The 27,883-nt window shown below is 35.7% G+C and overlaps 2 protein-coding genes and 2 pseudogenes across 2 annotated transcripts; 1 reads left to right on the top strand and 3 right to left on the bottom strand.

Annotated features, from left to right (window-relative positions):
- Positions 1 to 27,883, bottom strand: part of LOC142619068 (TMV resistance protein N-like) — a 66,245-nt pseudogene that overhangs the window by 10,363 nt on the left and 27,999 nt on the right.
- LOC142619074 (uncharacterized) lies at positions 2,463 to 20,031 on the bottom strand. The gene is made up of 10 exons (XM_075792149.1): positions 19,997 to 20,031; positions 7,644 to 7,946; positions 7,298 to 7,490; positions 6,151 to 6,304; positions 5,759 to 5,937; positions 5,178 to 5,343; positions 4,902 to 4,993; positions 3,731 to 3,878; positions 3,038 to 3,327; positions 2,463 to 2,861 (listed from the first exon to the last, which is right to left on the bottom strand). Exons 6-10 carry the CDS (start codon positions 5,203 to 5,205, stop codon positions 2,649 to 2,651), a joined length of 771 nt encoding a protein of 256 aa, XP_075648264.1. The 5' UTR covers positions 5,206 to 5,343; positions 5,759 to 5,937; positions 6,151 to 6,304; positions 7,298 to 7,490; positions 7,644 to 7,946; positions 19,997 to 20,031; the 3' UTR covers positions 2,463 to 2,648.
- On the top strand, positions 11,070 to 11,690 carry LOC142620826 (uncharacterized). Its single transcript, XM_075794128.1, has one exon. It carries the CDS (start codon positions 11,070 to 11,072, stop codon positions 11,688 to 11,690), a length of 621 nt encoding a protein of 206 aa, XP_075650243.1.
- Positions 20,019 to 27,714, bottom strand: LOC142619066 (TMV resistance protein N-like; annotated as a pseudogene).

Consider the following 27,883-nt stretch of genomic DNA (forward strand, 5'->3'; position numbering starts at 1 on the left):
AATTACAAATGAACAACTAATCAAGCCATTCTATATGCCATATCTTGCCACAAGTATTTTCCAACCAGTAACAACAATAATACAAGAATTCTTATAATTCTTAAAAGGCAATAGAAGAATATTTAATGGAACAATAAGTTAATAGTCTTTTGTACATTGTAAGCATATACCTTCATAGATGACTGTAAAGATAAAAAAAAAATTTCCCATTGCTATCAAGATATGAATTATAGGTTTCTCTATTTAGAATTCAATCCCCATTTAATTTTCAACATTGAAGAGCCATTGTGATTATGTAAACTTGGATTTAACAGTTTTAACTTGAAAATGCATAATTATGTACACAATACAAACACTGAATTTCCAACAGCTACATCTCAACCTCAAACAGGACAAACTTTAAACCCAAACACATATTCTTCAACTGCTAAAGAAGTAGCTCAAAGAGGTGATGGAACAAAAAAAACCACAATCAGAAGCAGAAAATCATTAATATAGCAAAACTTTGCATAGGTTTACCACTATAATACCATGAAATAGGTGAAAGCCTGAAAACAAAACTCACATTCATTAATATAGCAAAGCTTTGCATTGCAGACAGACCCCCAGCCTGAGGCTCCACTTTGTTTGTCCTTTGAACCTGCTGATCAAACAACATCACAACCTTCTTCTCCATCTCTCAAAACCACTCAGGTACAACAAATTCACAACCTAAAATTCAAGAAAGCTCTCAGCCTACTCCCACTTCTACTCAATCTCCATCTCTCACAACCACTTAGGTACAATCAACTGCTACTACAAATTCACAGCCTAAAATTCAAGAAAGCTTTCAGCCGACTCTTCTACTCAATCTCCATCTCTCACAACCACTCAGGTACAACCAACAGGTCCAACAAATTCACAACCTACAATTCAAGAAACCTCTCAGCCTACTCCTACTTCTACTCAAACCCCATCATCTGTATTTGAGCAAGAACCAAGGCCAGTAGTTGTGTCTCAGCCACCATCACAAGAACCTCAACCAAAGGCATAACCTTAACCTATACATACCCCGTTTAATGCAATAAAAAAATAAAAAAATAAAAACCATCAAACGATACAAACCACAATTCAAACTCCAATCTTCTTCCATGGTTTCCAAAAGGTGATCAAAAAACACAATCATAATCCCATCCCTTCAAATCTTTAGTTATTTACTGTACCACTTAATGGGCCCTGCTAGCCCATCTTTTGTTTCTCTCTCATGGAATTCACCTTCTCAAGCCTCCAACCATCATGGAGCCTAGCTATGAAGCTATCAGCCTTGATGTTCACATCAGGGCTGGGGCAGAACACGGACCCATCAACACCAATACCAGCACCAACAACAACACCATCATGAAATTCAACCAAATAGCCCTCTTGACACTAAAACAAGAATTCTTATAATTCATAAATTCCTTATGCACAAAGAAACATGACGCTATATTAGCTAATTCACAAAAAAAATGGCTAGCACTAGTGCCAAAACTCTATAAACGTGTTTTTATTTGTTGCAATGAAGTTTTCAAGAGAGAGACATAATTGATTGTAAATCTTAATTTGCTTGAGAGATGCTTCAACAAGGAATTGAAAATTTGATACTAAAGCATTATACTAAAATTTGCCAATCAATGCAATGACTTCAAGTATGCCTTTGACCTATTCAATTCTATGCCTCTACAATCTCAATTGTAAACAATACACCAAATATAAACACATAAACAAACAGCGTATGAACATTTGTTAAACACTTTAATAGTTAACGAATTTGAAGGGAGAGTGAAATACAGAAGGAAACCTTAAGTTTTGAGAACTAGATAAAAAAGAGTAAATTTATTGAATCTGAAGCAAAGTGAAATCAATTTGATGGCAAGGATAGCCATAACTCTGTTTGGTTGCCGAGAAAAAATAGAAAGGTTTTCTTAGCAATCAAATAAGAAAAGCAAAGTAATTGCGAAGAGAGAGAAAACTGATTCGAACCTAATCAGAGGAGCTGAAACCACCACGTCAAGAGAGATGAAGAGCTATGTGATTGCCATGATTGCCAAGATCTAGAGCTTTGAAATTTCCATGATCGAGATCGAGAGCTATGAAATTCGGTTTGGAATTTCTGAGTTTTGAGAGCGAGAGAGAGACTGTGATGTATTGTAGAAATTGTATGCTCTATAAAACTTTGATTATAAAGTTCCTGGAGTTCCTATTTTCAACATTTACAAACCATTAATTTACTTTGTCCATGTTGATCAAGCTGTTGATATAACTTTTTCCTATCTAATTTTTTTGACCCCTTTTTATCACAGAGCTGTGGAAAAAACTGAATTTTTTTTAAACAGTTATTTCAACAGTTATGCTAACTATGGAAATAAGTATGCTAATTTCCTTGCTCTTACCCCCACAGTTGTCCACAAAATTAAAGCTTTTATTAACATTTTTTTAGTGACCGTGAATAAAAATATGTTGAAAAAACTCAAGTTGTTTGTAGTGCAAGTAGCCAATAACACAAGGGCAAAACTCGAAAAGGATATAATAATACTAATATATAACAATAATATACAGCATATGCAATTATAATACAAAATCAATTTCCATGATGTGCAAATAGAAACGTTTAAATTACATGCAATCAATTAGTACCAAGAAAAGTTATTACTTTGCAATATGCAGCCCTGGATGAATTTGGCAGAATATCTCATCTCCTTTCCAATTGGTGCAACCACTAAGTTTTTCATCATATGTTCATTTTCCATCTTGTAGTCATATCTCAACATCTTGATTTCGGCTATTACTAGTGTAGCACAATATTGAATTTGGTATATAGATAAGGTGGTAAAAGCATTAATCTGCAAGCAAACCCATTTAAAACCTTGAACAAACCCAAGCTGGTTTAACAACACATCTAATTACATGCTGCATGGCCATGGTTTAAGCATTTAGAATGAAGTTTTCAAGAAAAAAAAGATGTGCTAACTATTCTGACCATTCCTAATTGAACTAGATACAAATCAGCTACTTTTACCTTAGAAAGAAACTGGCTGAAATGCGACCACACATTATCAACTCTAGCTTCAATTGCAAAGCCATTCCGCTGTAGATCGTCGTATAGCGTCGACCAACGAAGATCAATCAAGAGAGAGAGGGCGAGATTGAGAGAGGGAAAGCTATAGAGCTTTCTGCCATGGACAGAGCAAGCGGGAGAGAGAGAGAGAGAGTGGAGAGAATGTTGTAGATCAAAAAAGATTGGTCCAATTCCATTTAGCTTTAAACCCAAACAACCAAGCCCGAATAGACATGAGCCAGCAACCCAACCTATCACAATAAAGCCCAGATTGAAATTTAACCCAACTCAAGCCAAGCCCACAACAAATATATACCACCAGCCTAACCCAAAAATAATTCTACAATATAAAATTCCCAAACCCAGAATCAGAATTTCCTAAATAACAATAATAATAAACCCCTTGAGCACATAAATAATTATAAAATTACTCCAAAACCCCTTGACATCACATAAATATTTAATTTTAGATATGTTTTCAAGCATTTTTTTTTGCTACCTAATTTTTAAACCTAAAATAAACATAAATTATGTCTAAAAATATTTAAATTATATATAAAAATAAATATTAAATAATTAATTAATAGCCATACCCCAGACGTGTCGTACCCTAATATTTCAAGAATTGTTATACCTCCATACTCGTACCCGTACCTGAGCTAGTGCAACTTAGCAATCCTCCTCCTCCTCCTTCTCCACTGCTTTTGATGAGCACCAACAACTTGGTTGTGTTGATCGTAAAACCAGTTGGGTCTCGCTTACCTCTGGCCTCCAATTCCAATGGCATCAAGGAAGATTTGATCTACAAGAAAGTTAAACAGAGCAAATACACCAATTTGGTTATAATAAATTTTTGGTAATTATTAAAAAGTATTCATACTTCAAAATTTTGGATTTTATTTTTACATATTTAAGATTATATATATATATATATATATATAAATTTTTTTTTATCTGGCCCTAACATGGATCTGCCAATGCAGACCATTGCCGCAAATTCTGGAAGTGAGACTGAGTTTACTGAAAGAATTCCAGCAAGCTGACATGCAAGGCCTACTGCAATAAACCCAACAGGTGGTCCTGATATGATGCGGCTAATGAACGAAAGATATAGGCACTTTTACTTTGTAGCATGTAACAGAGAAGGGCTGTAATGCTATGGTGTGGAACAGAGTATAACGATTAAACAACCAGTAGACCAATATTATATTAAGGAGAAAGTTTAGGCGCACTGCTGAAATTGAAAGGGACAATCCAAAGCATCATAGCAGAGTGGAGAGCAATGATCAAGCACAAGTGGCAAAGTCAATCTGGGCTAGCAAGGAGCTATTGGGAATCAGTGCCATATTGTGAACAGTTCAGTTCATCCATTGCTTTGAAGAGATGATGCCACGTGGCTTAGGAGGCAGTTAGAGATTGAGCTACACGTGTAATGCTTAGATAGGATCCTTCTTGTAACTGACATTCCCTCTAAAAGAGGGAGTTAGTTTTTCTGTTTTTCCTTTTGCTTGCTTGGACAGTTTATATATAGAATTAGGTGCTATGTATTACTCAGTTGCTTGTGTTCATTTTTTCAAAATCAATAATATCTGAGAGAGTTCTATTTAGAGAGTTCTATAAGTTTTTACACGTACAACTTTTTCTACAACTCTAAAGTGGTTGACAGTGAGTAGAAGAGAAAATGTGGTGAGCTAATGTGAAAGTGATTGTTCACCATTCATAATCAACTACTTCAAGTTGTGTTAAAAGTGGAGGCAAATTGAGTGGTTGTAGAAGAAAGTTATATTTATACATGTAATCTTTTCACTAGTGTATAAAATCTTACCTTTCTACTAAAAAACCAGTAACTGAGGAAGAGCTCAAAAGTCACAAAGGGCTGTACAAGTAGAGGAGAGCCTTTTCTACAACTTGTTAAACCTTTTCTTCAAGCAAGGGATCAACAAATGTCATTAGCGTTTCAGGTTAAAATTCCTGATCAACTTATAGTTCTACTGGGTCTTACCTCACCATTACAATTTTGCTTATTTCTTTCCCTAATATCAATTATCAATTAACAAAGAAGACCCCAATTGTAAGATAAAGAAGCTATGTAGTGCCTTACTGTTTGTCTGAACTCTGCATATCATCATGATGTTATAAGACAAAGCCTACATTACTGCACTGCCAAGCTTGGGCAACAACTAGCAATTAAAAAGTTTCAATGCAACCGTATCAAACAATCTGAAAGTGACACACACCGTATATATGGGACAGCCACATCAATTCACCTAGATGGAACAACATGACATCAGTTTCCAAGTGACAAATAAGACAATTGAAAGTTTATAATTCCAAATTGTCAACAAGAAATACCCCAGGCCCTATTTTTCTTAATACAACAAACATAAAAACGAAACTGTTTCCTTACATGAATTCTCTTTCCTCCTTTTTCTTAATACATTATTCTTCACCATCAAAAAAAAGAAAAAAGTTGCATTAGTTTAATTATTAAGTTTATTGGGTCTTTCCTTCACATATGTATTCAAATTTGAAATATAGCAGCTTAATAATATTCGAGGTCTATTAGACTCAACAAGAAAACTATGCAAATGATTTCATCATCCTTTTTACAATTGTAAGCCACCACGCCAGTGCTATAAAAATTAATTAAAAGAAGTAAAAGAAAAACTCTCTTGAATCTACCTTTGAAATGGTTGATGCAGTGGGGGAAAAAAATCACAATCTCAACCGCATTTCATAACCTCCAATCCTGGACCAATGGGTGTAAATTCAATCTCAATCTGCCTGAATATATCAACATCTGCTTGACTCAATTTTTCTTTCCATTCCTCATTGAATGATTGAACAATGGGATAGTAATTCTGCAATAAGGGATACGATTCAACCTCACCAAATTCTTCCGGAAAAACAAAAGTCACTAGACACGAATCGAAATCTATCGCTTATCAATGAACTCTGAAGTCTATGCGTAGCTTTATAACTTCTTCAGTTAAACAATGAATTAAGTTGGGGAAATGGACGATGCTGGCGGAGTACAAAAATAGCGCACACAGTGACTCCCGTCAATTTATTACATAAATTTGAAGGCACTTGCAGATTCATTGAAGCCCCTACGCTTTGATGAGTGCACCATTTCGAAATTTCTCTTCCAGGAATAGCGAGCTGATGACCTATTTAGTGGTACTTTTAGGAAGGCCAACAAAAATATTTCCCCTGAGATCTAAATGGCTTAAAAAATAAAAAAGAATTAAATGGGGTGAGTTTTTTTTTTTTTTTTTGATAGGCATAAATTAAATGGGGTGAGTTCTATTCATATTAAAATTAAATAATTAATGTAAAACAATAAATAATTTATCTAGGTCCACCGTTAACATCACTCTTTTACTTACTGCTATCAATCTGTAACATCAACAGGTGTAAAAAAATTTGTCAAATTTTTGTGTCTATAGACTTTCAAAAAAAAAAAATTGTGTGCTTCATGTTAATTAGTTGTAATTTTGCATCTATAACAAGATAATCAATTTTCTTTTTAGGCCCCCAAATACATCAAGCCACCCCTACCCATTTTACAAGTTAAAGCCTCCACCCTAGTGTATAAAAATTAAATTGAAGAAGCAAAATTAAAACTCTCACGAATAAATGGTTGATGTAGTGGGAAAAAGAAATCACATGGCTAGTGAAAAATGGCCCAAATTTACTTCATTCCATTTGATTTAATAGTTAACGAATTTGAAGGGAGAGCGAAATACAGAAGGAAACCCTCAGTTTTGAGAGCTAGATAAAAAAAGAGTAAATTTATTGAATCTGAAGAAAAGCAAAATCAATTTGATGGCAAGGATAGCCATAAATCTGTTTGGTTGCCAAGAAAAAATAGAAAGGTTTTCTTAGCAATCAAATAAGAAAAGCAAAGTAATTGCGGAGAGAGAGAACTGATTCGTACCTAATCAAAGAAGTTGAAACCACCGCGTATTAAAGTAGAAAATTAAAGCTTTTATTAACATTTTGTAGTGACCGTGGATAAAAATATGTTGAAAAAACTCAAGTTGTTTGTAGTGCAAGTAGCCAATATCACATGGGTAAAACTGGAAAAGGATATAATAATACTAATATATAACAATAACATACAACATATTCAATTATAATACAAAATCAATTTCCATGATGTGCAAATAGAAACATTAAAAATACTTGCAATCAATTAGTACCAAGAAAAGTTATTACTTTGCAACATGCAGCCTTGGATGAATTTGGCAGAATATCTCATCTCTTTTCCAATTGGTGCTACCACTAAGTTTTTCATCATATGTTCATTTTCTGTCTTGTAGTCATATCTCAACATCTTGATTTCAGCTATTACTAGTGTGGCACAATATTGAGCTTGGTATATAGATAAGGTGGTAAAAGCATTATTAATCTGCAAGCAAACCCATTTAAAACCTTGAGCAAACCCAAGCTGGTTTAACAACACATCTAATTACATGTTGCATGGCCATGGGATGAAGTTGTCAAGAAAAAAAGATGTGGTAATTATTCTCAATTAAACTAGATACAAATCAGGTAATTTTACCTTAGAAAGATACACGTCCAAAACATGGCCAAACTGACAGAAATGCGACCACACATTATCAACTCTAGCTTCAATTTCAAAGCCATTCCGCCGTAGATCGTCGACCAACGAAGATCAATCAAGAGAGAGAGGGCACAATTGAGAGAGGGAAAGTGATTGAGCTTTCTTCCATGGACAGAGCAAGCGGGAGAGAGAGAGAGAGAGAGAATGGAGAGAATGTTGTCGATCAAAAAAGATTTGTCCAATTTCATTTAGCTTTACCCAAACAACCAAGCCCAAGTAGACATGAGCCAGCAACCCAACCTATCACAATAAAGCCCAGATTGAAATTTAACCCAACTCAAGCCAAGCCCACAACAAAAATATACCAGCAGCCTAACCCAAAAATAATTCTACTATATAAAATTCCCAAACCCAAAATCAGAATTTCCTAACTAATAATAATAATAATAATAATAATAATAATAATAATAAACCCCATGAGCACATAAATAATTTGAAAATTACTCCAAAACTCCTTGATACCACATGAATATTTAATTTTAGAAATTTTTTCAAGCAAATTTTTTCTTGTTACATAATTTTTAAACCTAAAATAAACATAAATAATGTCTAAAAATATTTAAATTATACATAAAAATAAATATTAAGTAATTAATTAATAGCCGTACCCCAGACGTGTCGTATCCTATTTTTTTAAGAATTGTTGTACCCCGTACCCATACCCGAGTTTGTGCAACTTAGCCGTCCTCCTCCTCCTCCACTGCTTTTGCTGAGTGCCAACAACTTGGTTGTGTTGGAAATAAAACCAGTTGTGTCCCGCATAAAGTAAACCTCTAGCCTTCAATTTCTATTCCACCAGGGAAGATCAAAAGCTATGGGGAAGCTAAGTATCAATGTCCGGGATAGTTAAGATTTAGAAATGAGTTTTCAAGGAAAGTGAGTTTAGATTGGTTAACTATCAACACATTAGGTGTCACTATTGTAACAATAATGAGCATTTGAGTGTTAGAGGTTTAAATGATGAGAGTGTAAAGAGAATAACACAATAGTTACATGAAAAACCCTTCTGCATAAGCAAGAAGAGTGAAAAACCACAGGTGAGGCAGGGAATCCTCTACACAATCAGCCATCAAGCAATAGTTCCACTTGAATTTCTTGATGTTGCCCAGCATTTCAATGAGCACATCTAGAAGCCACTTGAGCATATACCATTCCCCCTATCCATTATTCCATGACTACAATAAGAAAAGGGAATTGTACCCTTTGCATAAGCTCAGAACTCTGGCATTCTTTCCCAAAACAAGGAAGAAAATACACTGAATCTGATCTAAAGAACTCACAACCTCTATTAGCCACTACAATAAATTATATTATACATATATGTGTTTGTAATGTATGTAGCCACAAGTGATGTACTAAAATGAATTGCAATTGCAAAATGGCTGTTCTTCAGGCCATTTTTGTAAATGGTCTGTGTAGGGACAGAGGGGTCAAGATGTGTCCTTGGGCCTGATTCGGGGGTGTTAACTTGTCCGTGCAGTGTCTTGAAAGCCCACAAGCCTACTATTGTTGATGAGGTTGATGAGAATGGTCCGAGGAGGGGCATCTCCTTATCTAAGTCAAGTGAAGGTCGTATGATGCAACATGATGTATGGAAGGAAATTCTAGAAGGTCTGGTGGATGAAGATGTGTTCCACAAGGATACAGAGAGAAGGAGTGAATGAGAAATATCTTAGGGAAAGATGCTACCACCGCATTAAAAACTCTGCACCTACCTCTCTGGCCGCATTAATGGGGAAATGACATCTGAACAGTGGTGATCAACCTTACAACTATTGTTTGAAGACTTCCAAAAGGCGATGGATGGGACAAGTATCTGGGTCATTGATCTGGTCCATACGTGGAAGATGGAGGGAAGAAGGAGAATGATATAAAAGGAAAAGACAGGCATTCTAAGAGGGGGGATCGGAAAGAAAGAGAAATAGATTGTATACATCACCTACAATTGTACTTTGTCTTTAGAACAAGGAAAGACAATACAAGTCATCCTCGGCTTACGTCCGAGGAGAGTTTCTTTGGCATAAACAGTTCGTTGCATGTGAATCGTGGGTATAGCCCATCATCATTGTTATCCAATATCCAGAAAACCTAGGTTTCAAGCCCACGCTCTACAAATTTCATTGTATTGGGCTTTTTGGGCCTGTTCCCTACACACTATTAGGTTAGGGTGTAATTGTGGCCTTACAATTGGTGTTGTCTGTGGGGGATCTTGTGTTTGAGGAATTGGAACATTATGGCGACCTCAAGTCCGCATCATACAGAGTCTATGGGATCCCAGCACGATGATCACTCCTTGCACCTTGAGCAGGAGCAAGGTCGAGAAGGTAGTGTGCATACTGGGCATACTGGATGAGAGTCGTTTGCGAGGTGGAAGTAGAATTCCTCACGAGCAACATGCTGAGGCCATGCAAAAGGAGATTAACCACTTGAAGAAAAAGTTGTGCCACGACAGACGAAGGCGAGCGCCCTCTTTTTCTGACCCTTCTTCTGAGAATATCCATGTCAGTGGCTACAGGTCCAGATCAAGAACTCCTCCTGATAATCTTCATGGTCATAAGTACAAGGAGTCTTCCTCTAGGGGTTTGGGAAATGATGAGTAGGACGTTACACGAAATTTCCAAGTCGCCTTTCACACATAGGGTAGAGAAGGGGAAACTTCCACGGTGGTTCACCCAACCCACGTTTACCATTTATAATGGCCGAACAGATCCTGTGGAGCACGTGAGTCATTTCAATCAAAGGATGATGGTACACTCTAAAAATGAAATTTTGATGTGCAAAGTCTTCCCTTCTAGCTTGGGACCTGTTGCGATGAGATGGTTTAATGGTCTGAAGGTAGGTTCTATTGATTCCTTCATGGAACTCACTTGGGCATTTGGGTCTCGCTTCATCACCTGCAGTAGAGTTCCTCGGCTTCTGGATTCATTATTGTCCATGGCCATGAGGGAAGGGGAAACCCCGAAGACATACTCTGACAGATATTGAGAGATGTTTAATGAGATCGATGGTGACTTTGACGAGGTGGCGATCAATACTTTTAAGGTTGGTCTGCCAACAGAGCATGACTTAAGGAAATATCTGACCAAAAAGCCTGTAAAGAGTGTAAGTCGGCTTATGGATCGAATAGACAAGTATAAACGGGTTGAGGAAGATCAACAGTAAGGTAAGGGAAAGATGAAGGTTTTCCCTCAGGAGAGGAGGGATTTCAGGTCGGATAGATACAACAATAACATGCCCTGAAGAGATTTCGCTGGGCAATCCGGTCCTATTGTTCCACATGTGGTTAACACTGTATTCCGAGAACCGGTGCATTAGCTGTTGGAGAAAATCCGGAATGAACCATACTTCAAATGGCCCAACAAGATGGCTGAGGATCATACGAGGCGAAATCAGAATCTCCATTGCCACTATCATCAGGACGTAGGTCATACTATTGAGAATTTCAGGACTCTATGGAATCATTTGGAGCAGTTGGTTAAGGAGGGTAAGTTGAAGCAGTTTTTGTATCATCCCAATAAGCAAGGAAGCCATTCAGGTTCGGTGAGTCAAGGGAATAATTCATCAAGGCCTCTTCTGGGAACGATCAATGTTATTTTTGCTGCTCTTGGTAGAATTGGTTCTGGTCCTACTAGGGTGATGTTTATGTCACGAACTCTTGCCGAGAAGTCTAACTCTGGGCCGAAGAGGCTTCGGGGAAATACTCCACCTATTTTAGGTTTCTCGGAAGAAGACAAGATTGGGATTATCCAACCGCATGACGATGCATTGATAGTCACGCTTAGGATAGGGGGCTATGATATGAGAAGGGTAATGGTTGAACAGGATAGTGGTGCAGATATTATGTACCCTAACTTGTTCAGGGGGCTCAACTTAAAACTTAAAGATCTTATGGCTTATGATTCGCCACTAATAAGCTTCGAGGGAAAATCTGTCATACCAAAAGGGCAAATTTGGTTACCTGTGCAATCAGGTCAGAGGTTGTAGATGTAGATTTCATTATGGTAGATGCTTATTCTCCTTACACGGCCATTGTGGCAAGGCCTTAGCTGCATGCTCTAGGTGCTGTTTCCTCAACTCTACATGTCAAGGTGAAGTTCTTGTCTGGGAAACTGATCGAGAAAATTATTGGGAGCCAATCTGTAGCAAGACAGTGTATATCAGCTGTAATTCTGCATCAGCCTGTGCTAGGGTCCTCGGCCTCAGCTACAGGGGACTCGTAGCAATTAATGTCTCTGATTACACCCAATGCGGCGGCAGCAGAGGAAGCTACATGTGAGGAGTTAGAGAAGGTCCTTATAGATGATGACACTGAAAAGTTCTTTCAAGTGGGAGTTCAGCTGCCACTTAAGGAGAAGATGGAGTTGATTATGTTTTTGAGAAAGAATGTAGACGTTTTTGCATGGGATGCTTACGAAGCCCCTAGGGTTGATCTGAATTTCATTTGTCATCACCTAAACGTCAATTCAGCTACTGCTCCGAGGAGACATCCACCTCGGCGTTCCTCTAAAGAACATTTTGAGGCTGTCAAGGAAGAAGTGCTCAAGCTCAAGAAGGCCGGTGCGACCAAAGAGGTATTTTACCCAAAGTGGTTGGCTCATACAGTGGTAGTAAAGAAGAAGAATGGGAAGTGGAGAATATGTGTGGACTTCACAGATTTGAACAAGGCTTGTCCTAAAGATTCATTTCCAATGCCTCGTATAGATCAGTTAGTGGATGCTACGGTTAGGCATCCTTGGATGAGTTTCTTAGATGCATTTTAGGGTTATCACCAAATACCTTTGGCTTTGGATGATCAGGAGAAGACATCCTTCATTACTCTTACAAGGAATTATCATTATAAGGTAATGCCTTTTGGTTTGAAAAACGCAGGAGCTAACTATCAAAGGATGATGACCAGGATGTTTGAGTCATAGTTGGGAAAAACAATTGAAGTATACGTAGATGACATGGTGGTGAAAAGTAAAATGGTTTCCATGCATGTGGAAGATCTTAATGATACTTTTTAGACGCTGAGGAGGTACAATTTGTGTCTTAACACTTCAAAGTGTTCTTTTAGTGTGGGATCTGGTAAATTTTTAGGCTATATGGTAACTCATTGGGGAATTGAGGTTAACCCTGCGCAGGTCAAGGCCATTAATAGCCTACAGTCACCTTGGAATCCAAAAGAAGTTCAAAAGTTGACAGGTATGACTGCTGCCCTTAACCGATTCATCTCTCGGTTAGCAGATAGGTGCAGACCTTTCTTCCTATTGATGAATAAGTGGAAGGGATTTGAGTGGACAAAGGAGTGTGCATTAGCTTTTCAACAGCTTAAAGATGTGTCCTTGGGCTTGATTCGAAGGTATTAACTTGTCCATGCAGTGTCTTGAAAGCCCACAAGCCTACTATTGCTGATGAGGTTGATGAGAATGGTCCGAGGAGGGGCATCTCCTCGACTAAGTCAAGTGAAGGTCGTATGATGCACCATGATGTATGGAAGGAAATTCTGGAAGGTCTGGTGGATGAAGATGTGTTCCACAAGGATACAGAGAGAATGAGTGAATGAGAAATATCTTAGGGAAAGTTGCTACCACCGCATTAAAGACTCTGCACCTACCTTTCTGGCTGCATTAATGGGGAAATGACATCTAAACAATGGTGATCAGCCTTACAGCTACTGTTTGAAGACTTCTAAAGGGCGGTGGATGAGACAAGTATCTGGGTCATTGATCTGATCCATACGTGGAAGATGGAGGGAAGAAGGAGAATGATATAAAAGGAAAAGAAAGACATTCTAAGAGGAGGGATCGGAAAAGAAAAAGAAATAGATTGTACACATCACCTACAATTGTATTTTGTCTTTAGAACAAGGAAAGGCAATACAAGTCATCCTCGGCTTACGTCTGAGGAGAGTTTCTTTGGCATAAACAGTTCGTTGCATGTGAATCGCGGGTATAGCCCATCATCGTTGTTATCCAATATCCGTAAAACCTAGGTTTCAAGCCCACGTTCTACAAATTTCATTGTATTGGGCTTTTTGGGCATGTTCCCTTCACACTGTTGGGTTCGGGTGTGAATTGTGGCCTTACAGTCTGTATTATCAATTAAATACTAGAACATGTGAACTATATCCAGAATTAAAAAAAAAAAAACAAATGAAATTCCCTAAGTTGTGCCTATTCTCCCAATTTTTCTTTTGTTAGAGAATCCATGTTCTAAATGTCAAACCAAATAATATCATCAAAATTTTGGAATTTTCATGCGGCAGAAGTAGAAGCCACCGTATTATGAGATGAAAAAAATGTATCACCCTTGACACTAAAAAGCAAGAGAAAAAAAATATTAAGAGTTCAGAAGCCACCAAATTATGAGATGTTAAAATTTATTGCCTTTGACACTAGAAAGCAAGAGCAAATAAAATAATTATGAGTTCAAAAGGATTAATTATAGGAGCTGTTTGAGGCAAATCATTCTTGTAGATATGAAGCACGCAGGAATACATTTGGATTAAAAAAAAAAAGAAGCCCCCAAGTCCGTTTCTTTGGAATTCCAATTAGAGATAAATCCTTTCAACAATTTGCATCTACTGTGAGCAATAAAGAAAGTGTATCATTTTCAACGAAATCTCTTTGACCTTGGCTGAAGTAGTATAAAGGCGAAATTGATAAAGTGGTAAATGTATATCAACAACCAAATTTTGCCAGCAACATAGCTAGATATGGATATGTTGGATGAGACCATCTCAAAGGACTGTACTAGTTACAAAGCTTCATCTATACACTCCTTAGTGGTTGTAGTATATGCAATTGAGATGTTAACTTGCTTGTCTCTTCCATTACCCCCATTATAATATTAGTAACTTGCTTTCCTACAAAGATGTCAGATCCTACCCTGATATTTCAACACCTCAGCTATGACATTCTTATAATTCTTCTTGAAAACATGACATGCAAGCTTCAAATATTTATTCCTAGCATACATATCCACAAGCTAGTTTGAACTACAAAATCCATAGGAAGATCTTTCAGAATCAAATACCCATGAACAGAAAGGCCCAATTTTAAGTCCTTAAGATTTGCACAAGCCAGTGTGAACCCCACCACCACAACCCCATCTTCTTCCATTCCCTCCTTTTCCATTCACCTATACACGTCAAACGCTTCTATTGGCAGCCCACTCTTTGTAAACCCACTTATCATATCCCTTCTCACAGAGTCACATACTATCAAATACCACAATTGGTTCATCGATCTTCTAAAACTTTGCATACAAATTCAAAACTGAAGACCCAACAAACACATCAAACTCAAACCCACTATCCATTGCTTTACACCAAAGTTCCTCCCCTGTTTTCAAATCCGACAACCTCGTACATGCCTTGAGGGTCACTGTGAAAGTCAAGTTATCGTTACGGGTCTAACACCTTCCAAGATCATTTGACAATATAGATTTAGAACTTCATCTAGGTACTCATTGTGTGAATGGGCTATTATCATGGCATTCCATGCATCTATGCCTCTTTGAGGCAATACATCAAACACTTTTCGGGAAACTGCAATGTCACACATGAAATATACTTTGGAGCACAATGCTCTTATTTACCAAAATACAGTGAGCGTATAATATTAGATAATTTAATCAGAAAGAATGTCTCCTTGCTCAAACTACCTTGATTAAATTTAATTGTCTAGCAGCTCAAATTCAAAAGCTAGGAATTTCCTGAAGAGCTAATGTGACAAAGCCTAATCCATGAGAACAAATACATGGGCTATTTAAATAAATCTTTGGCAGGAGACTAGGGGTGGATGACATACTAGTAACTTAGAAATGAAGGCAGCAATACAAGCATAGGAGATGTTATTCTACCACTCATTTTCCCTTGGGATCAATGGGTATTTACTTCTAGGTTGAAATTCCACGTCACAAATTCCAGTTCTTGTGAGTCTTGCTTCACTAGTCCATCACAATTTTGCTTTATTATTTCTCTATTATCAAACATTGATTGACAAAAACGACCCCAATTTATCAAATAAAGAAGCCATTTAGTGACAAAGCCCACACTGTCAAGCTTGGGCAACAGCTAGCATTTGATATTCACTTGATAGCAGAGTATGCCTCTACTGTTAATATTCTAAAGAAATAAATCAATTTTATAGTTTTTCTCTTTTAACTCAATAGACCTAACTTGTCATTTAAACACAAACATCAAGAATTCTGGACAAATTTTCATCCTTATATCAATTTGTTTGACTGAAAATAGAAAATAATGATATTTTGTTAGTTTCTTACTTTCTTATGTTGGCACACAAACAAACAAGTCAGTACTCAGAAGGAGCCTAATTCTTCTACTGTTTCAGGCGGACCATCACAAAATCCAAATACCAAAAAGGGAAATTTCTACAGCTTTCTAGTAGTAGAGGAAAAGGACAAAGCCCATTGTGTAGCAAAATGTGTAGAAAGGTTCCACAACATTAGGAATCAGAGAAAGGTTCCACGGAGCTGGGAACCAATATTTTAGGTTCCACATTCTAAAGGTCTTGTGGCTTTGGGAACCAATATTTTGAGTTCCACAGATTAAAGGCCCCCAGGCTCTGGGAATCAGTATTTTGGATTCCATGGTCTAAAGGTCTTGTGGCTCTGAGAACCAGTATTTTGGGTTCTAGGTCTAAAGGTCTTATGGCTCTAGGCTCCAGTATTTTGGGTTCCACGAATTAAAGGCCCTGTGGCTTTGGGAACCAGTATTTTGGGTTTCAAGGATAAATAATAAAATCTATTGAAGTACTCATTTTCTCTCTAACTTTTTTGTTCCTTTATAAGCATATATGTATATACCTTGCTGGTTGTTTGGATTGTTGTTTACACACAGGTTGGTTCTGTAAAATGGATCTATTTTTCACAGTGGAACCAAACCCAACTCCGCCCATAACTTAATTATGGCCTTGAAGAGCCCAAGTCTTACAACTAGAACATGGGCTTGACAAACGTCAAAAAACGGACTTCAACAAATTTATAACAAAATGAAGAGCGCAGAAATATTGGAGGTAGCTGTGCAAGTAGTGGAGAGGTTATTCTATAACTCATTTTCCATCTCCTTTAAAAATGGTATTAACAGGTTGTCCCAGTCTCTCAAGTTGAAATTCCTCATTAGAGCTTCTAGTGCTAGTAGGCTTGCCCCATAATTGTAGTTTTGAATGTTTCTTTGGCTATTACAATTATCAGATAAAGACCCACACAATGACTTATTGTTTACTTAAACTCTACAGATCACCATGCAGTTAGAAGAGTAAGCCCACTCTTTACACTATCAAGGTCAGCCAATTTCTAGCAATTGAATCCTCAACGCTAGAAATTGAGGCTTATTTATTTTCTGGTAGTCTAACCTTATTTTGATTTTGTTAAATTGTTTCAAGGAGTAATGAGTTCATAGTACAAACTTGATTCTAATTTATTAAATTCCAAACTCCCTTCCAAAGTGAACTTGAAGCATGTAGAATTGGAAAGCCCCTTAACTTGGAGGTTAAACTCTTGGAGTTGTAAGCTTTGTGTGTGCCAATCCTAGATTTGTTGTTGGAGTTGTATTTCTAAGGAGGTTTGTGATCTTGTGTTGATTCATTTGGAATTTTGGAATAAATTCATGTATTCTAGAGGCATAAGATTTGTAGTTGTATCGTTGTAAATATGTTATAAAGCTCTGGCTTCTATTGTGGAGAGCTCCTATATCTTTTTATTCAATGTGAATTTAGAAAATCTAACTGTTAAATTTCATATTTTTTATGTTCTTAACATACATGTCAAATTTCATTTAAATCAGATGTTATCTATTACTAAATCCATAATCTTATTTTATGCATAATTTAAAATCACAAAAACTTAAAATTTAAACACTTGATTGATAATATAGCTATTGATCTTTGATCTTTTTAAAATATTGCATTTATTAAGGATATAATAAGAATATGCAATCTAATGGTTAAATTTTCAAAATTTTCATTCGATAAAAAGATATAGTAGAAGTTTGAAGGATTTCTTTCCAAATTAATTTGGAGAGAAACTTTTTCCAAAACCAACAGCTCAGCCCCCTTCTCACAGTCTACACACCTACAACCTCAGCCAAGCCAAAGAGCACATCACTTCATTATTGTGCAATGTACCAGCCATATAAACTACAAATATTTTCTCAAACTTAAATACTATAGCAGAAACTGAATTAGATTACAAAACCAACAAGATAGATAGTAGCTTACCTGCTGATTCGGAGCCACTGCAGGGGAGAGGATGACGAATATGCTCTTCTGGGGCTTCCCTATCAATTGACCCAGCTCGTGTACAAGGAGTACACTAGTACAGCAGTGTGTTTCACAACCTGTCCCCAAACAAACAATTATATTCTCCTCCAAAGCTTTCTGGCCTAGCTCCAACTGGTACCTTCAGAAAACATATATACAAAACAACATATCCCAATTTTCTTGAGAAAAAAAAAATGCATTTTATGTTAAGGCAAGAAATTTCCAGCTAAGCCAAACACAACTGGCTTACTTGAGCTGTGCTTGTTAGAAACTTTGATCTAAAGGAACTAAGAACAAGAACACAACAAGCGGGATTGAATGACTTAGTTTTATTAACAATAACTTTGGCTTAAATAGCCATTCAATACACGATCTTAACAGAAACTAAAAAACAGCCCACTTAGCGGAAATAAAGCCAAGTGGTAACAGATACTTGAAACAAATCAAATACACATAAATATCCCTAAAGACTAGGACTTTGTTCTAACAGAAAAACAGCTGTAAACTCCTTCAGTGCTTATGTGTTCTGAAAACAAAACCATTAACCTCCAGCATTTTGTCACTAGTCCAGTTTCTATGAAAAATATAGAATTAGGAAAAAAAAATTAATGTTTCAAAGGGAACCCAGAAAGTATTTCAGCCCAAGAACTAAGTCAAGATGAGATTGAATTCAAAAGCTTTGTACCCTTTCAGTATTGACTTCCTTGGATGGAATAGGTTTGTTTTTTGGTCCACTGTAATGAAATTTTAGTTAGTCCACCTCAATGTTGTTCTAGTTGAAAGCCACTATTCTTCCTTTCAGTTTTCTAGAACATATATCATAATTTTGTTTACTAATTTTTTCTGTGAGATAAATGTTACTTGTTTGGGGTTTTGTTATGGTTATGTATCAGTTAAAAGGGTGTTAGTGATTTAACACAACAAACGCGAATAGAAAGAACAAAACATGATAGATAAATGTAATTAAACAATTGAAAAGAATGAACTCACATGCATCAATGGACGAAGTGATTATGGTAGATTTTGAGCCTAGACCTATCGTTATCTAAATTGTAGAATGCAAATATACTTTAAATTTATGCTACCAAACTTTTGTAGAGTTTGGAAGAGGTCATGGTAAACAACATTAACACAACTAATGATATTCAATTGATAGAAGAGTATCCATCTACTGCAAATTTTGAAGAAAGAAATCAATATTATTGCTTTATGTAATTATGTTACTAACTCAACAGAGCTAACTTGTCAAACAAAGACATATTAGGAGCTAACAACATTTCATTTCTAGGATTAGATTTCAATGAAAATAGAAAATAATGGTATTAATCGAGTCTCTCATTTTGGGACCCAAAAAAATAATAAGGCCTACATCAGAAGGAGCCTTTTTTTTTTTTTTTTTTTCCTTTTGTGAGTTGCGCATCAGAAGGAGCCTAATTTACGGGGTCCTTTAAAATAGTTGTAATAATTTTAAATGATAAAAAAAGACCCAGTTGCACTTAAAGAAGCAATTTTATCACCTTTGCTACAATTTCAACTCACACGTAGACACTCTCAAAAAAAAAAAAAAACTCACACGTAGACCCCCAAAGCCCCCACCAAATGCAATACAATTAATTAAAAGAAGCAAAAGGATTCCTCACTTGAATCTAATATTTATTTTTTGCTTTTTTTTTTTGAACATCACTTGAATCTAATTTCAAAACAGGGTCCAAAATTTCTTCTTTACATTTAATTTTACCACGCTGCAATGGCACGCATCTATTGCATGGAAAGTTGTAGTAAATTCTAGAAAAGAGAGCAACAAGCAGAGTGCCAAATTTACCCTCCATACAATCAATTGTGACACTGTCCTCGCCAACTAGAGTCCAATAACTTCTTGGTATCAACTATTAGAAATTGGAATCACAAATTAGTTAACCTATATATATGGCCCTTGTCACAGATCAAAATAGAAAAAGAAAATGCAAGCATATGCCAAATGGATATTTAAAAAAGAAAAAAATAAATAAGAAAGAGGGGACTTACAAAAAAAATCAGAAAAAAAAAGTTTATCAGCCATGCATATTCACGAAAGCTACCAAATCCAAATTCACTAGGATTCCTCTTCCTCTTCCTTGCAATCATAGTCACCTTGTACTTGTTTGCTTGAATTCCCAATCCAATTTCCCAAACGCGGAATGAATCTCTCGATTATATCAGGGAGTACTCGTATCCTCTTTGGGTGTGGTACATCTACTTCATTAGAGGCACCTTCTCCACTGAATCCAGCCATATCTCCATCAAAGTCATCACGACGACTTCGTCACTTAGTTTTGGTATCTTTTACTAAATCTTCAAAATCATCCTCATATGGAGTGATGACGCAGGTGCTACTCCCAAACTTAGTTTGCTTGAAATCTTCAATGTCTTCCTCAAATACCAAACGAGCCCTACATTTAGTAACCTCCTAGCCTGGATCAGTGGTTTCAAATGCAACCTCAATTTGGCTGAATCCATTTGCATTGCTTTGACTCAATGTTTCTTTCCATTCCTTATTGAAGAAATTATAGGAATAATATATCAAAGAAAGGTGATTCGTTTTAAACAAACCTAATTCTTTAGATACATCTAGGCCCAATTGATAAGCTTCAAATCCGTTGGCTTTAATGGAACACCAAAGTGAAGGTGGAGATTCATCAAATGCAGAAGCCTAATCAAGTGGATGGCGGAATACGAAAACAAAGCATGTGGTGATTCCCAAAAATTTGTTACATAAATGTGAAGGCACTTGCACTTTCACCGAATCCCCCACATTTTGGTTGCTAAACCATTTTGGAATTTCACTTCCAGGAATCTGGACACTATAGTATGAACGACTTTGATTATAGTCTCTCTGAAACCAGAAAAAATAAATATATAAAAATCATGATGCTTAATTAGAACTTCACATGAAAACAAACACACATAGAGAAAGAGAGAGAGAGAGACCTAGTGATTAATGAGATAACGTCTTAGCATTGTTGACAACACGTCTTTGTAACCCTGATTCTCAATTAATTTGATGCAATTGAGAAGATCAAATGTGGGGCAAAAATCATCATCTGGTCTTATTGATAATGTTTCCAATGAGGTACAATCTCTTGCATTGATATTCTCAATACTTAATGGAAGCTTAGGCAATGATTGAAGACTTGTGCAATAATTCAAATCAAGACCGACTAGATTAGATAGTTGAATAGTTGAATCATACTTTTAGGATGGCAAACAAAATTATTTCCTTTTAGATCCAACTTTGATAAAGATGACAAACAACCAATAGCATCAGGAATTGTTTGGATATTGTAATAACTTATATCAAGTTTAGTCAACGAACATAAGCCTGATAAAGCATGCACTAAAATGCCCAACGGATTTGGATCTAGACTTCTTCTTAGTATTAAAGGAAAATTTAAGAGTTTAGTGGAAGATTTAGGTGATATCCCTTCACATCGACAAAGAGACACTGCTTTAAGATTTTTTAAGAGATTGATGGATGTAGGTAGCCCTTTTACAGTAGTTCCACTCACATCTAGCTCCTTCAAGCCTTCAAGATTCCCCAATGTCTCTGGCAATTCATCAAGTTTTGAGCAGCCAGATAATGTAAGAATTTTTAGAGACATCCAACTACAACAAGAATTTGGAAGGCTTGAAAGATTTTTGCAATCACTTAGATCCAATTTAATAAGACCAGTGAAATGCTTCATTGATAATGGTAGATCTTTTATAGCAGTTTCATTCAAATAAAGTTCCAACAAGCGAGACATATTACCCACAACTTCTGGAAACTTTTTTAGACTTGAACAACCAGAAAGAATTAAAACTTCAAGAGATTCCAAGTTGATCTTGTGTGGAAGGCTCTTAAGACACTTGCAACCATTCAGATCTAGTCGAATAAGTTGTTTGAGATTTCCAATAGTTGCATGAATCTTTGATAATTTTGTACAACCTTGAAGAATCAATTTCTTAAGATTTGGGACTCTACTAAGGTTTGGAGTCTCGATCAAGTTTTGAGAGTCACTTAAGTCAATAAGTTTTAACTCATCTAAAATTTGTTATAAACCAATAAATAATAAGATAAACTCAAGCCTAAATGAAAAGGAAGAAAAATACACAATTGAATTAGTGTAAATCTTACTATAATTCCTTTCCATAGTTGTTTGATGCCGCTACAATGCATTTTCAATTCAACAAGTTTGTTTGGTTGGAAACTAGTTGGCATAGATTTTAAAGGATATCCATGCCATTTTATAATGTGCAACTCATTGGAAAGATAGCAAAGGCATTGTGGAAGTTACAGATTACCAATTTTAAGTAGTCTCATTTTTATCATATTTGAGAAGACTTCAGCATTTAAATGTTCCTCTCTTGGATCAGATATTTTTAGCATTATGTCTTTAACTATCATTGTTCCCTGATAATCAAGAATAAATGAAATTAGAATAGTTTACGAACATTTGAAGAATGTGTGTGTGTGTGTAATTCTCCAAGTTTAAGGTTAGATTTGTTAGCTTATAGTATTTTTCTTCAATACATGAAGGACATCCTCATACATCCATAACCTACTACGTCTACTAGGCTCTTTGGGTCACAACGAACTATTTCATGGCCCATTTCTTGTAGCAAATCATGTATCCACAATATACTTGATATACCAATGGTTATGAGAGATTTTTCCACAGGATATCAATATTGTAGTCTGGGTAGTAACCAAAACTTTCTAATACATCTCTTATGCCATCTTTGTTCTCTCCTTTGAAGAAACATGCAATATCTAAAAATAGTTCTTTCTGCATATTCGTTAACCCATCAAAACTTATTTGAAGTATATCCAAAATTGTGCTATTAAGTTCTGATATTAGTTTATCTCGAGCAGTTCTCCATGCATCGATTCTTCTACCAAATAGTGAAGAACCTAAAACTTTAAGAGCTAAAGGAAGGCCTTTAGCATAATTCACAAAATCCATAGAAAAATCCTTTTAACTTTCTTCAGGATGGGTTTTCTTAAAAGCACCCCAACTAAAAAGCTCCAAAGCTTCATCATCATTCAACCCCTTAATTGTATATACAACATCCACTCCATTTCTTCTCAAGAAATGACTATCTCTACTTGTTAGAATAATTCTATTCCCTGGACCAAACCAATAATGCCTCCCTACTAATGCTTTTAGTTGTTCATCTCTATCCACATCATCAAGAACAATAAGAACCTTTTTATTATGTAGTGTATTTCCTATAACATTGATTCCCTCATGAAAATTCCATATATCTATTTCACTTTCAATAAGGATCATAGATAGAAGTTGTTTTTGTAAAGAAAGTAGACCTTGATTTTTAGTTTCTTCTTTAACATTAGCAATAAAGCTGCAAGCTTCAAAATTGCTAGAAATTCTTTTATAAATTTCTTGTGCAAGAGTTGTTTTGCCTATTCCACCCATCCCGCAAATCCCAACAAAGCGAACATCACCCAGCCCTTCACCAAAATATAAATCTAACAATTCCTCCGCATGAGATTCTATTCCAACAAGGTACTTGGTAATGGCACTTTGGAATACTAGATTTAATTTGCTAAATATCCTTTTAAGTATTTCTTGGATAGCTATTGATTCATGCCTACAAAGAAGATAGTAGAACAATAATTTTGTTAACTATACGATCATATCATATATAATATTTTAAAGTGGAAGCACAATCAAGAATCGAAATTAGATTCTAATTACATTATAATTATGTGTCCTATTATTTGATGCCAAGTGTGTTTAGAATGCAATCCAATTGTATGTCAAGTGACCTTACAATTATACTCTAATTGTGTGTCAATTATATTTACATGCAAATTCCAATATCTAAACTTGGAAAATATAAAAAGATTTGATTCAAATTTATTATACTTCTATGATTCAAATTTATTATACTTCTATGTAATACCATGAATTTGTTCAATGATACAATCTATTATATACATACATACATATATAAACACACACTCACAAACATACACAATGATGTATGTCTGTATTGCATCCCTGGATTTGCATGGGTTATAAACTTATGTAATATATTACATTGAAAGCTCAGCCAAGAATCCATACTAGATTTCAATTGCACTTGAATTTTGTGCCAAATGTAAATGTCTTATAATTTGATGTTGAGTGCCTTCAGATTTTTTTGCACTCTAATTCTATGTCAAGCGGTCTTTCAATTATACCCTAATTTTGTGTTAATAATTCTATTTCCAAATTAATCCATCTAATCTTTAAAAAAAATATAAAAAATCTCCATTTGAATTTATTATGCTTTTACTTAACCTATGATTGGTATAGTATGTTACTTCTTAGGAAGGAATGTTGTGTGTGTGTGTCTATATATATGTGTGTGTGTGTGTATACATATATATAATTGTGATTGTGCTTGTTCTTGATTATTGTACTTGTGCACATGCATGGATCATAAGCCAATATATAATAAATACAAGAGAGTGAGACACAAAACTTCGTTCAATAGCAAGCTTATGACATAGCAATGTAACTTAGGTTTCATTTGTTTGGAACATCATGAGAACTTAAAAATAAAGGCTTGGTACGTCATATAGACTAAGTGAGAGCCATGTGTTTCCATGTGACTACCTTAATCTAATGAGTTGATGCCTAATTTTTGTTGTTGATAATTTTTTATAGCTGAAGGAAGGGAGATCTGAAGCCTACATATTTTCTTTGGAAACAATAAGAAGTGTTAGTTGAGTTACAAAGCTCTTGGCTAGTGTGCCTAATTTTATTAACTCATTTGTTGTATGTTTCCTAGATTTCTATCTTTGTACTAATTATTTTTTGCTTTTATTCTTTACAATAAGAAAAACTAAAAATAGATATACTAAATAGACCAATTGAAGTGTTATTGCATTTAAGCATTAAAATAAAATAAAACTTTTTTTGTTTTGTTGATACAATATATAAATTCTATTGTAGTTTAATATAAGTATATATGTGTGTGAAATTCCCTTCTAGAGACTTGAACTCCCGACCCTTGCCCCTCCACACTCTATAAGCACTTATAATTGTGAAGTGACCATCACACTAAGGGTGCGGTAATAATAAACTTAATTTGTAATCAAGTGGAAATTATAAAAAGGAAAGAGTCATTAAAGTGAAGTTATCTAAAATAATAAATTTTATGTAGGTTTGGAGATATGCTTGAAGGCTATGTAAAGTGATGCATTCGTCATTCACATGCCAAGATTGAGAGAAAAAGAGAAAAGTAGCTCTTTTTGAATTCCAAATTTTTTATTCAACAACAAGAAACTTTACCACTTAAGCTAATTTGAATTCATGCTACCTCCAGGCAAAATGATTAATTAATGTTAATTAAATAGATGCCTAAAATTCCTTCTAAAAAAAAAAAAGTAGATGTCTAAACACAGTTGTCCTGATCATGGACTGGATCTGAGTCTTGTTACACTTACAAGATACATAAGGAAGTATTAGACATTCAAAACTAAAAGGAGGCAAGCATTTGAAATGAGATATTAAGGGTCAACTACAGCTGGGAGAGCTTCTTTGACTTGAATCACTTATAGAATGCGGATTAATTACCAAGTCTGTCAGTCTCTGCCTTTATTTGTCCACGCTGAGTAATTCAGTAATAGGCTTCTATGCCTTAAACTATGTACAAGGTTCTTCGAGGAAAAATTGAAATTTTCTTTGATTCGATTGGACAAGAAAAAGAAACTAAAACTTTTCATATTAAAGGTTAATCTAGGGGAAGTGAATAGTTTTAGAGAGTACAAAATTTCAAAATTTATACTTATAATTTGAACAAAAATACTTTGCAAAAACAAATGATACCTATCATTTACGTGCCATCCATAAATATTGCCAACTTCTTTCAAAGCATCTTTCCATGCTTGCACATCCTCTATGTTAATCTTGGGATCTTTTTCATGTTTAGGAAAGGCTTCAGCAAGAATCTCCATCTGGTTCCGTATGCAAAGTTGTGATTTACAACTATTTTGTGTTGGCTTTAATTCTGTGCAAATTTGATTGTAATTTTGTTCAATCTTTTGTAACCTATATTTTATGTGAGATTTATTTGTAAGGGTTGTGTGTGAGAGAGAGTGTGAAGACTCAAGGCAACATTGAAAACTAAAAAAGTTTTTGATGGTAGCTTGCGAGTAGTCTTCCCACGAAGTGAAGCATGTGCTCAGCACATGACTGGAATGTGAAGAGTCATGATAGATGGTAACAGCTGGTTTTCACGAGTGTCTCACGGGTAAGGCCTTCTCACGAGATACCCGCGAAACAGTCTGTTTTGCTATTTTGTCATATCTGCTCCACTACATCCTCGCACACACATATTGAGCAGAGTGCTTTTCAGAGAAAAAACCCTAGCCACAAACCCTTGAGAGTTAGAGATTGTCATACCCACAATCCTCTATACAATCCATTGTAGTTTTCCTCAACTCCTACCTCTCCATATCCAAATCCTTGAGAGATTGATAGTCCAAACACTTACCACACCCATTCTAAGTGTAAAGGGAGGTTTTGGTGCTGCTAGGAAGCATTGGAAGAAGCCATATGTTTGGCGGATGCAATTGGGCTGAATTGCGTGATCCGGAGAGCTAGAGAAGATAAGGCTTGGCTAAGTCAGTTGGTAGCAAGAGCTTGGAAGGCTCGAGTACATGGGGTAGACTAGGCTTGGAGAGTCTTTTGTTATTTGTGTACTCTAACTTACTCTCTAGTGGATTGATTTAACGCTTGGAGGGCGGCGGAGAGGTTTTTCACTAAGTTCTTCGGTTTCCTCTTTGATAACACATTAGCGTGTTATCTTGTGTTTGCATTCTTCTTCCCTACTTTTTTAGCTTTCATTTTATTGCTGTGTTTTAATGAATATGACTTTAAGTAGTTATATTGTTTGTCTGCTTGCATTTACTCTATTCTGCATTTAGTTTAAGTTAGAGTAAATCAACCGAGCCGTATTTTATAATTCGGGAGTCTAAACAGCTTTTGAGTTTTTATACATATTCGAGCTTTCACCGTACATCAGAGGGATCCACATGATAAAAGATAGGCAAAATTGTCAACCCGTCTTTGTCATGCATTCAACAATCTTTGCTAGTTCAATCAAGCACCACCTTGAAGAAGCATAATTTTTTGAGAGAACAACTATTGCATATTTAGACTCTTCTATTGCTTTCAAAAGCTCTTGAGAAATGTACTTTCCTCGTTCAAGTTTCTCATCATCCATGAAGGTGATAATGCCTTTTTGTTTCAAAGCAATATAGAGATGGTCTCTAAAATTCTTGCGGGTGTCATCATCGCAAAAACTAAGGAACACATCATATTTCCAAGAAGAATAAGAGGGGGAGGAGGGGGTGGTGGAGGCTATTTGAGTGGCCATGGAAGCAACTGGAAATTTGCTAGCTTGTAAAACGATGTAGCAGAAAGTGTTTCAGAATTGGAGGAATATAGGAATAACATGAAGAGAATTTAGATTCAGGAAATTGCAGGTGTGAATGAAAGAGCTCAAAAAGCCGGTATGCACAGGTCAACAATTCATCAATTAGAAAATAAATCCTCTTCTATTGCACGACTTTTCTGCCAGCAGTCATGATTATATTCCTTTTTATTTTATTTATTCTTAGTTGAATAATTTTGGTCGTTGTTTTGCCACTTGTACGCGCACCTACTTTGTTTCAACAATCAGTAGTTGAGCATAATTATCTTCCTCCTTGATTGATTCCAATACTTATTGTTCTCCTTTTACCATAATTATCTTCCTCTTTATTTTATGCTATGTAATTTGATAAGGGTAATTGCTAGTTTACACACGCTTTGTTGCACACATCATGGCCTCCAATTTATTTTTCGAACTAAAACCGTTACTTCAAGTCATAATTTCAGT

Source organism: Castanea sativa, chromosome 12, assembly GCF_040712315.1.
Source record: "Castanea sativa cultivar Marrone di Chiusa Pesio chromosome 12, ASM4071231v1".
NCBI lineage: Eukaryota > Viridiplantae > Streptophyta > Magnoliopsida > Fagales > Fagaceae > Castanea > Castanea sativa.

Bases quoted from the DNA above. Each gene is read 5' to 3' on its own strand.
- LOC142619074 (XM_075792149.1), bottom strand. From the start codon at position 5,205: ATGATGATATGCAGAGTTCAGACAAACA. The intron at 4,994-5,177 runs GTAAGGCACTAC...CTTGAAGAAAAG, and splicing joins ATGCAGAGTTCAGACAAACA to GTTTAACAAGTTGTAGAAAA. The intron at 3,328-3,730 runs GTACGGGTACGA...TTATTGTGATAG, and splicing joins GCTAAGTTGCACTAGCTCAG to GTTGGGTTGCTGGCTCATGT.
- LOC142620826 (XM_075794128.1), top strand. From the start codon at position 11,070: ATGGCTGAGGATCATACGAGGCGAAATCAGAATCTCCATTGCCACTAT.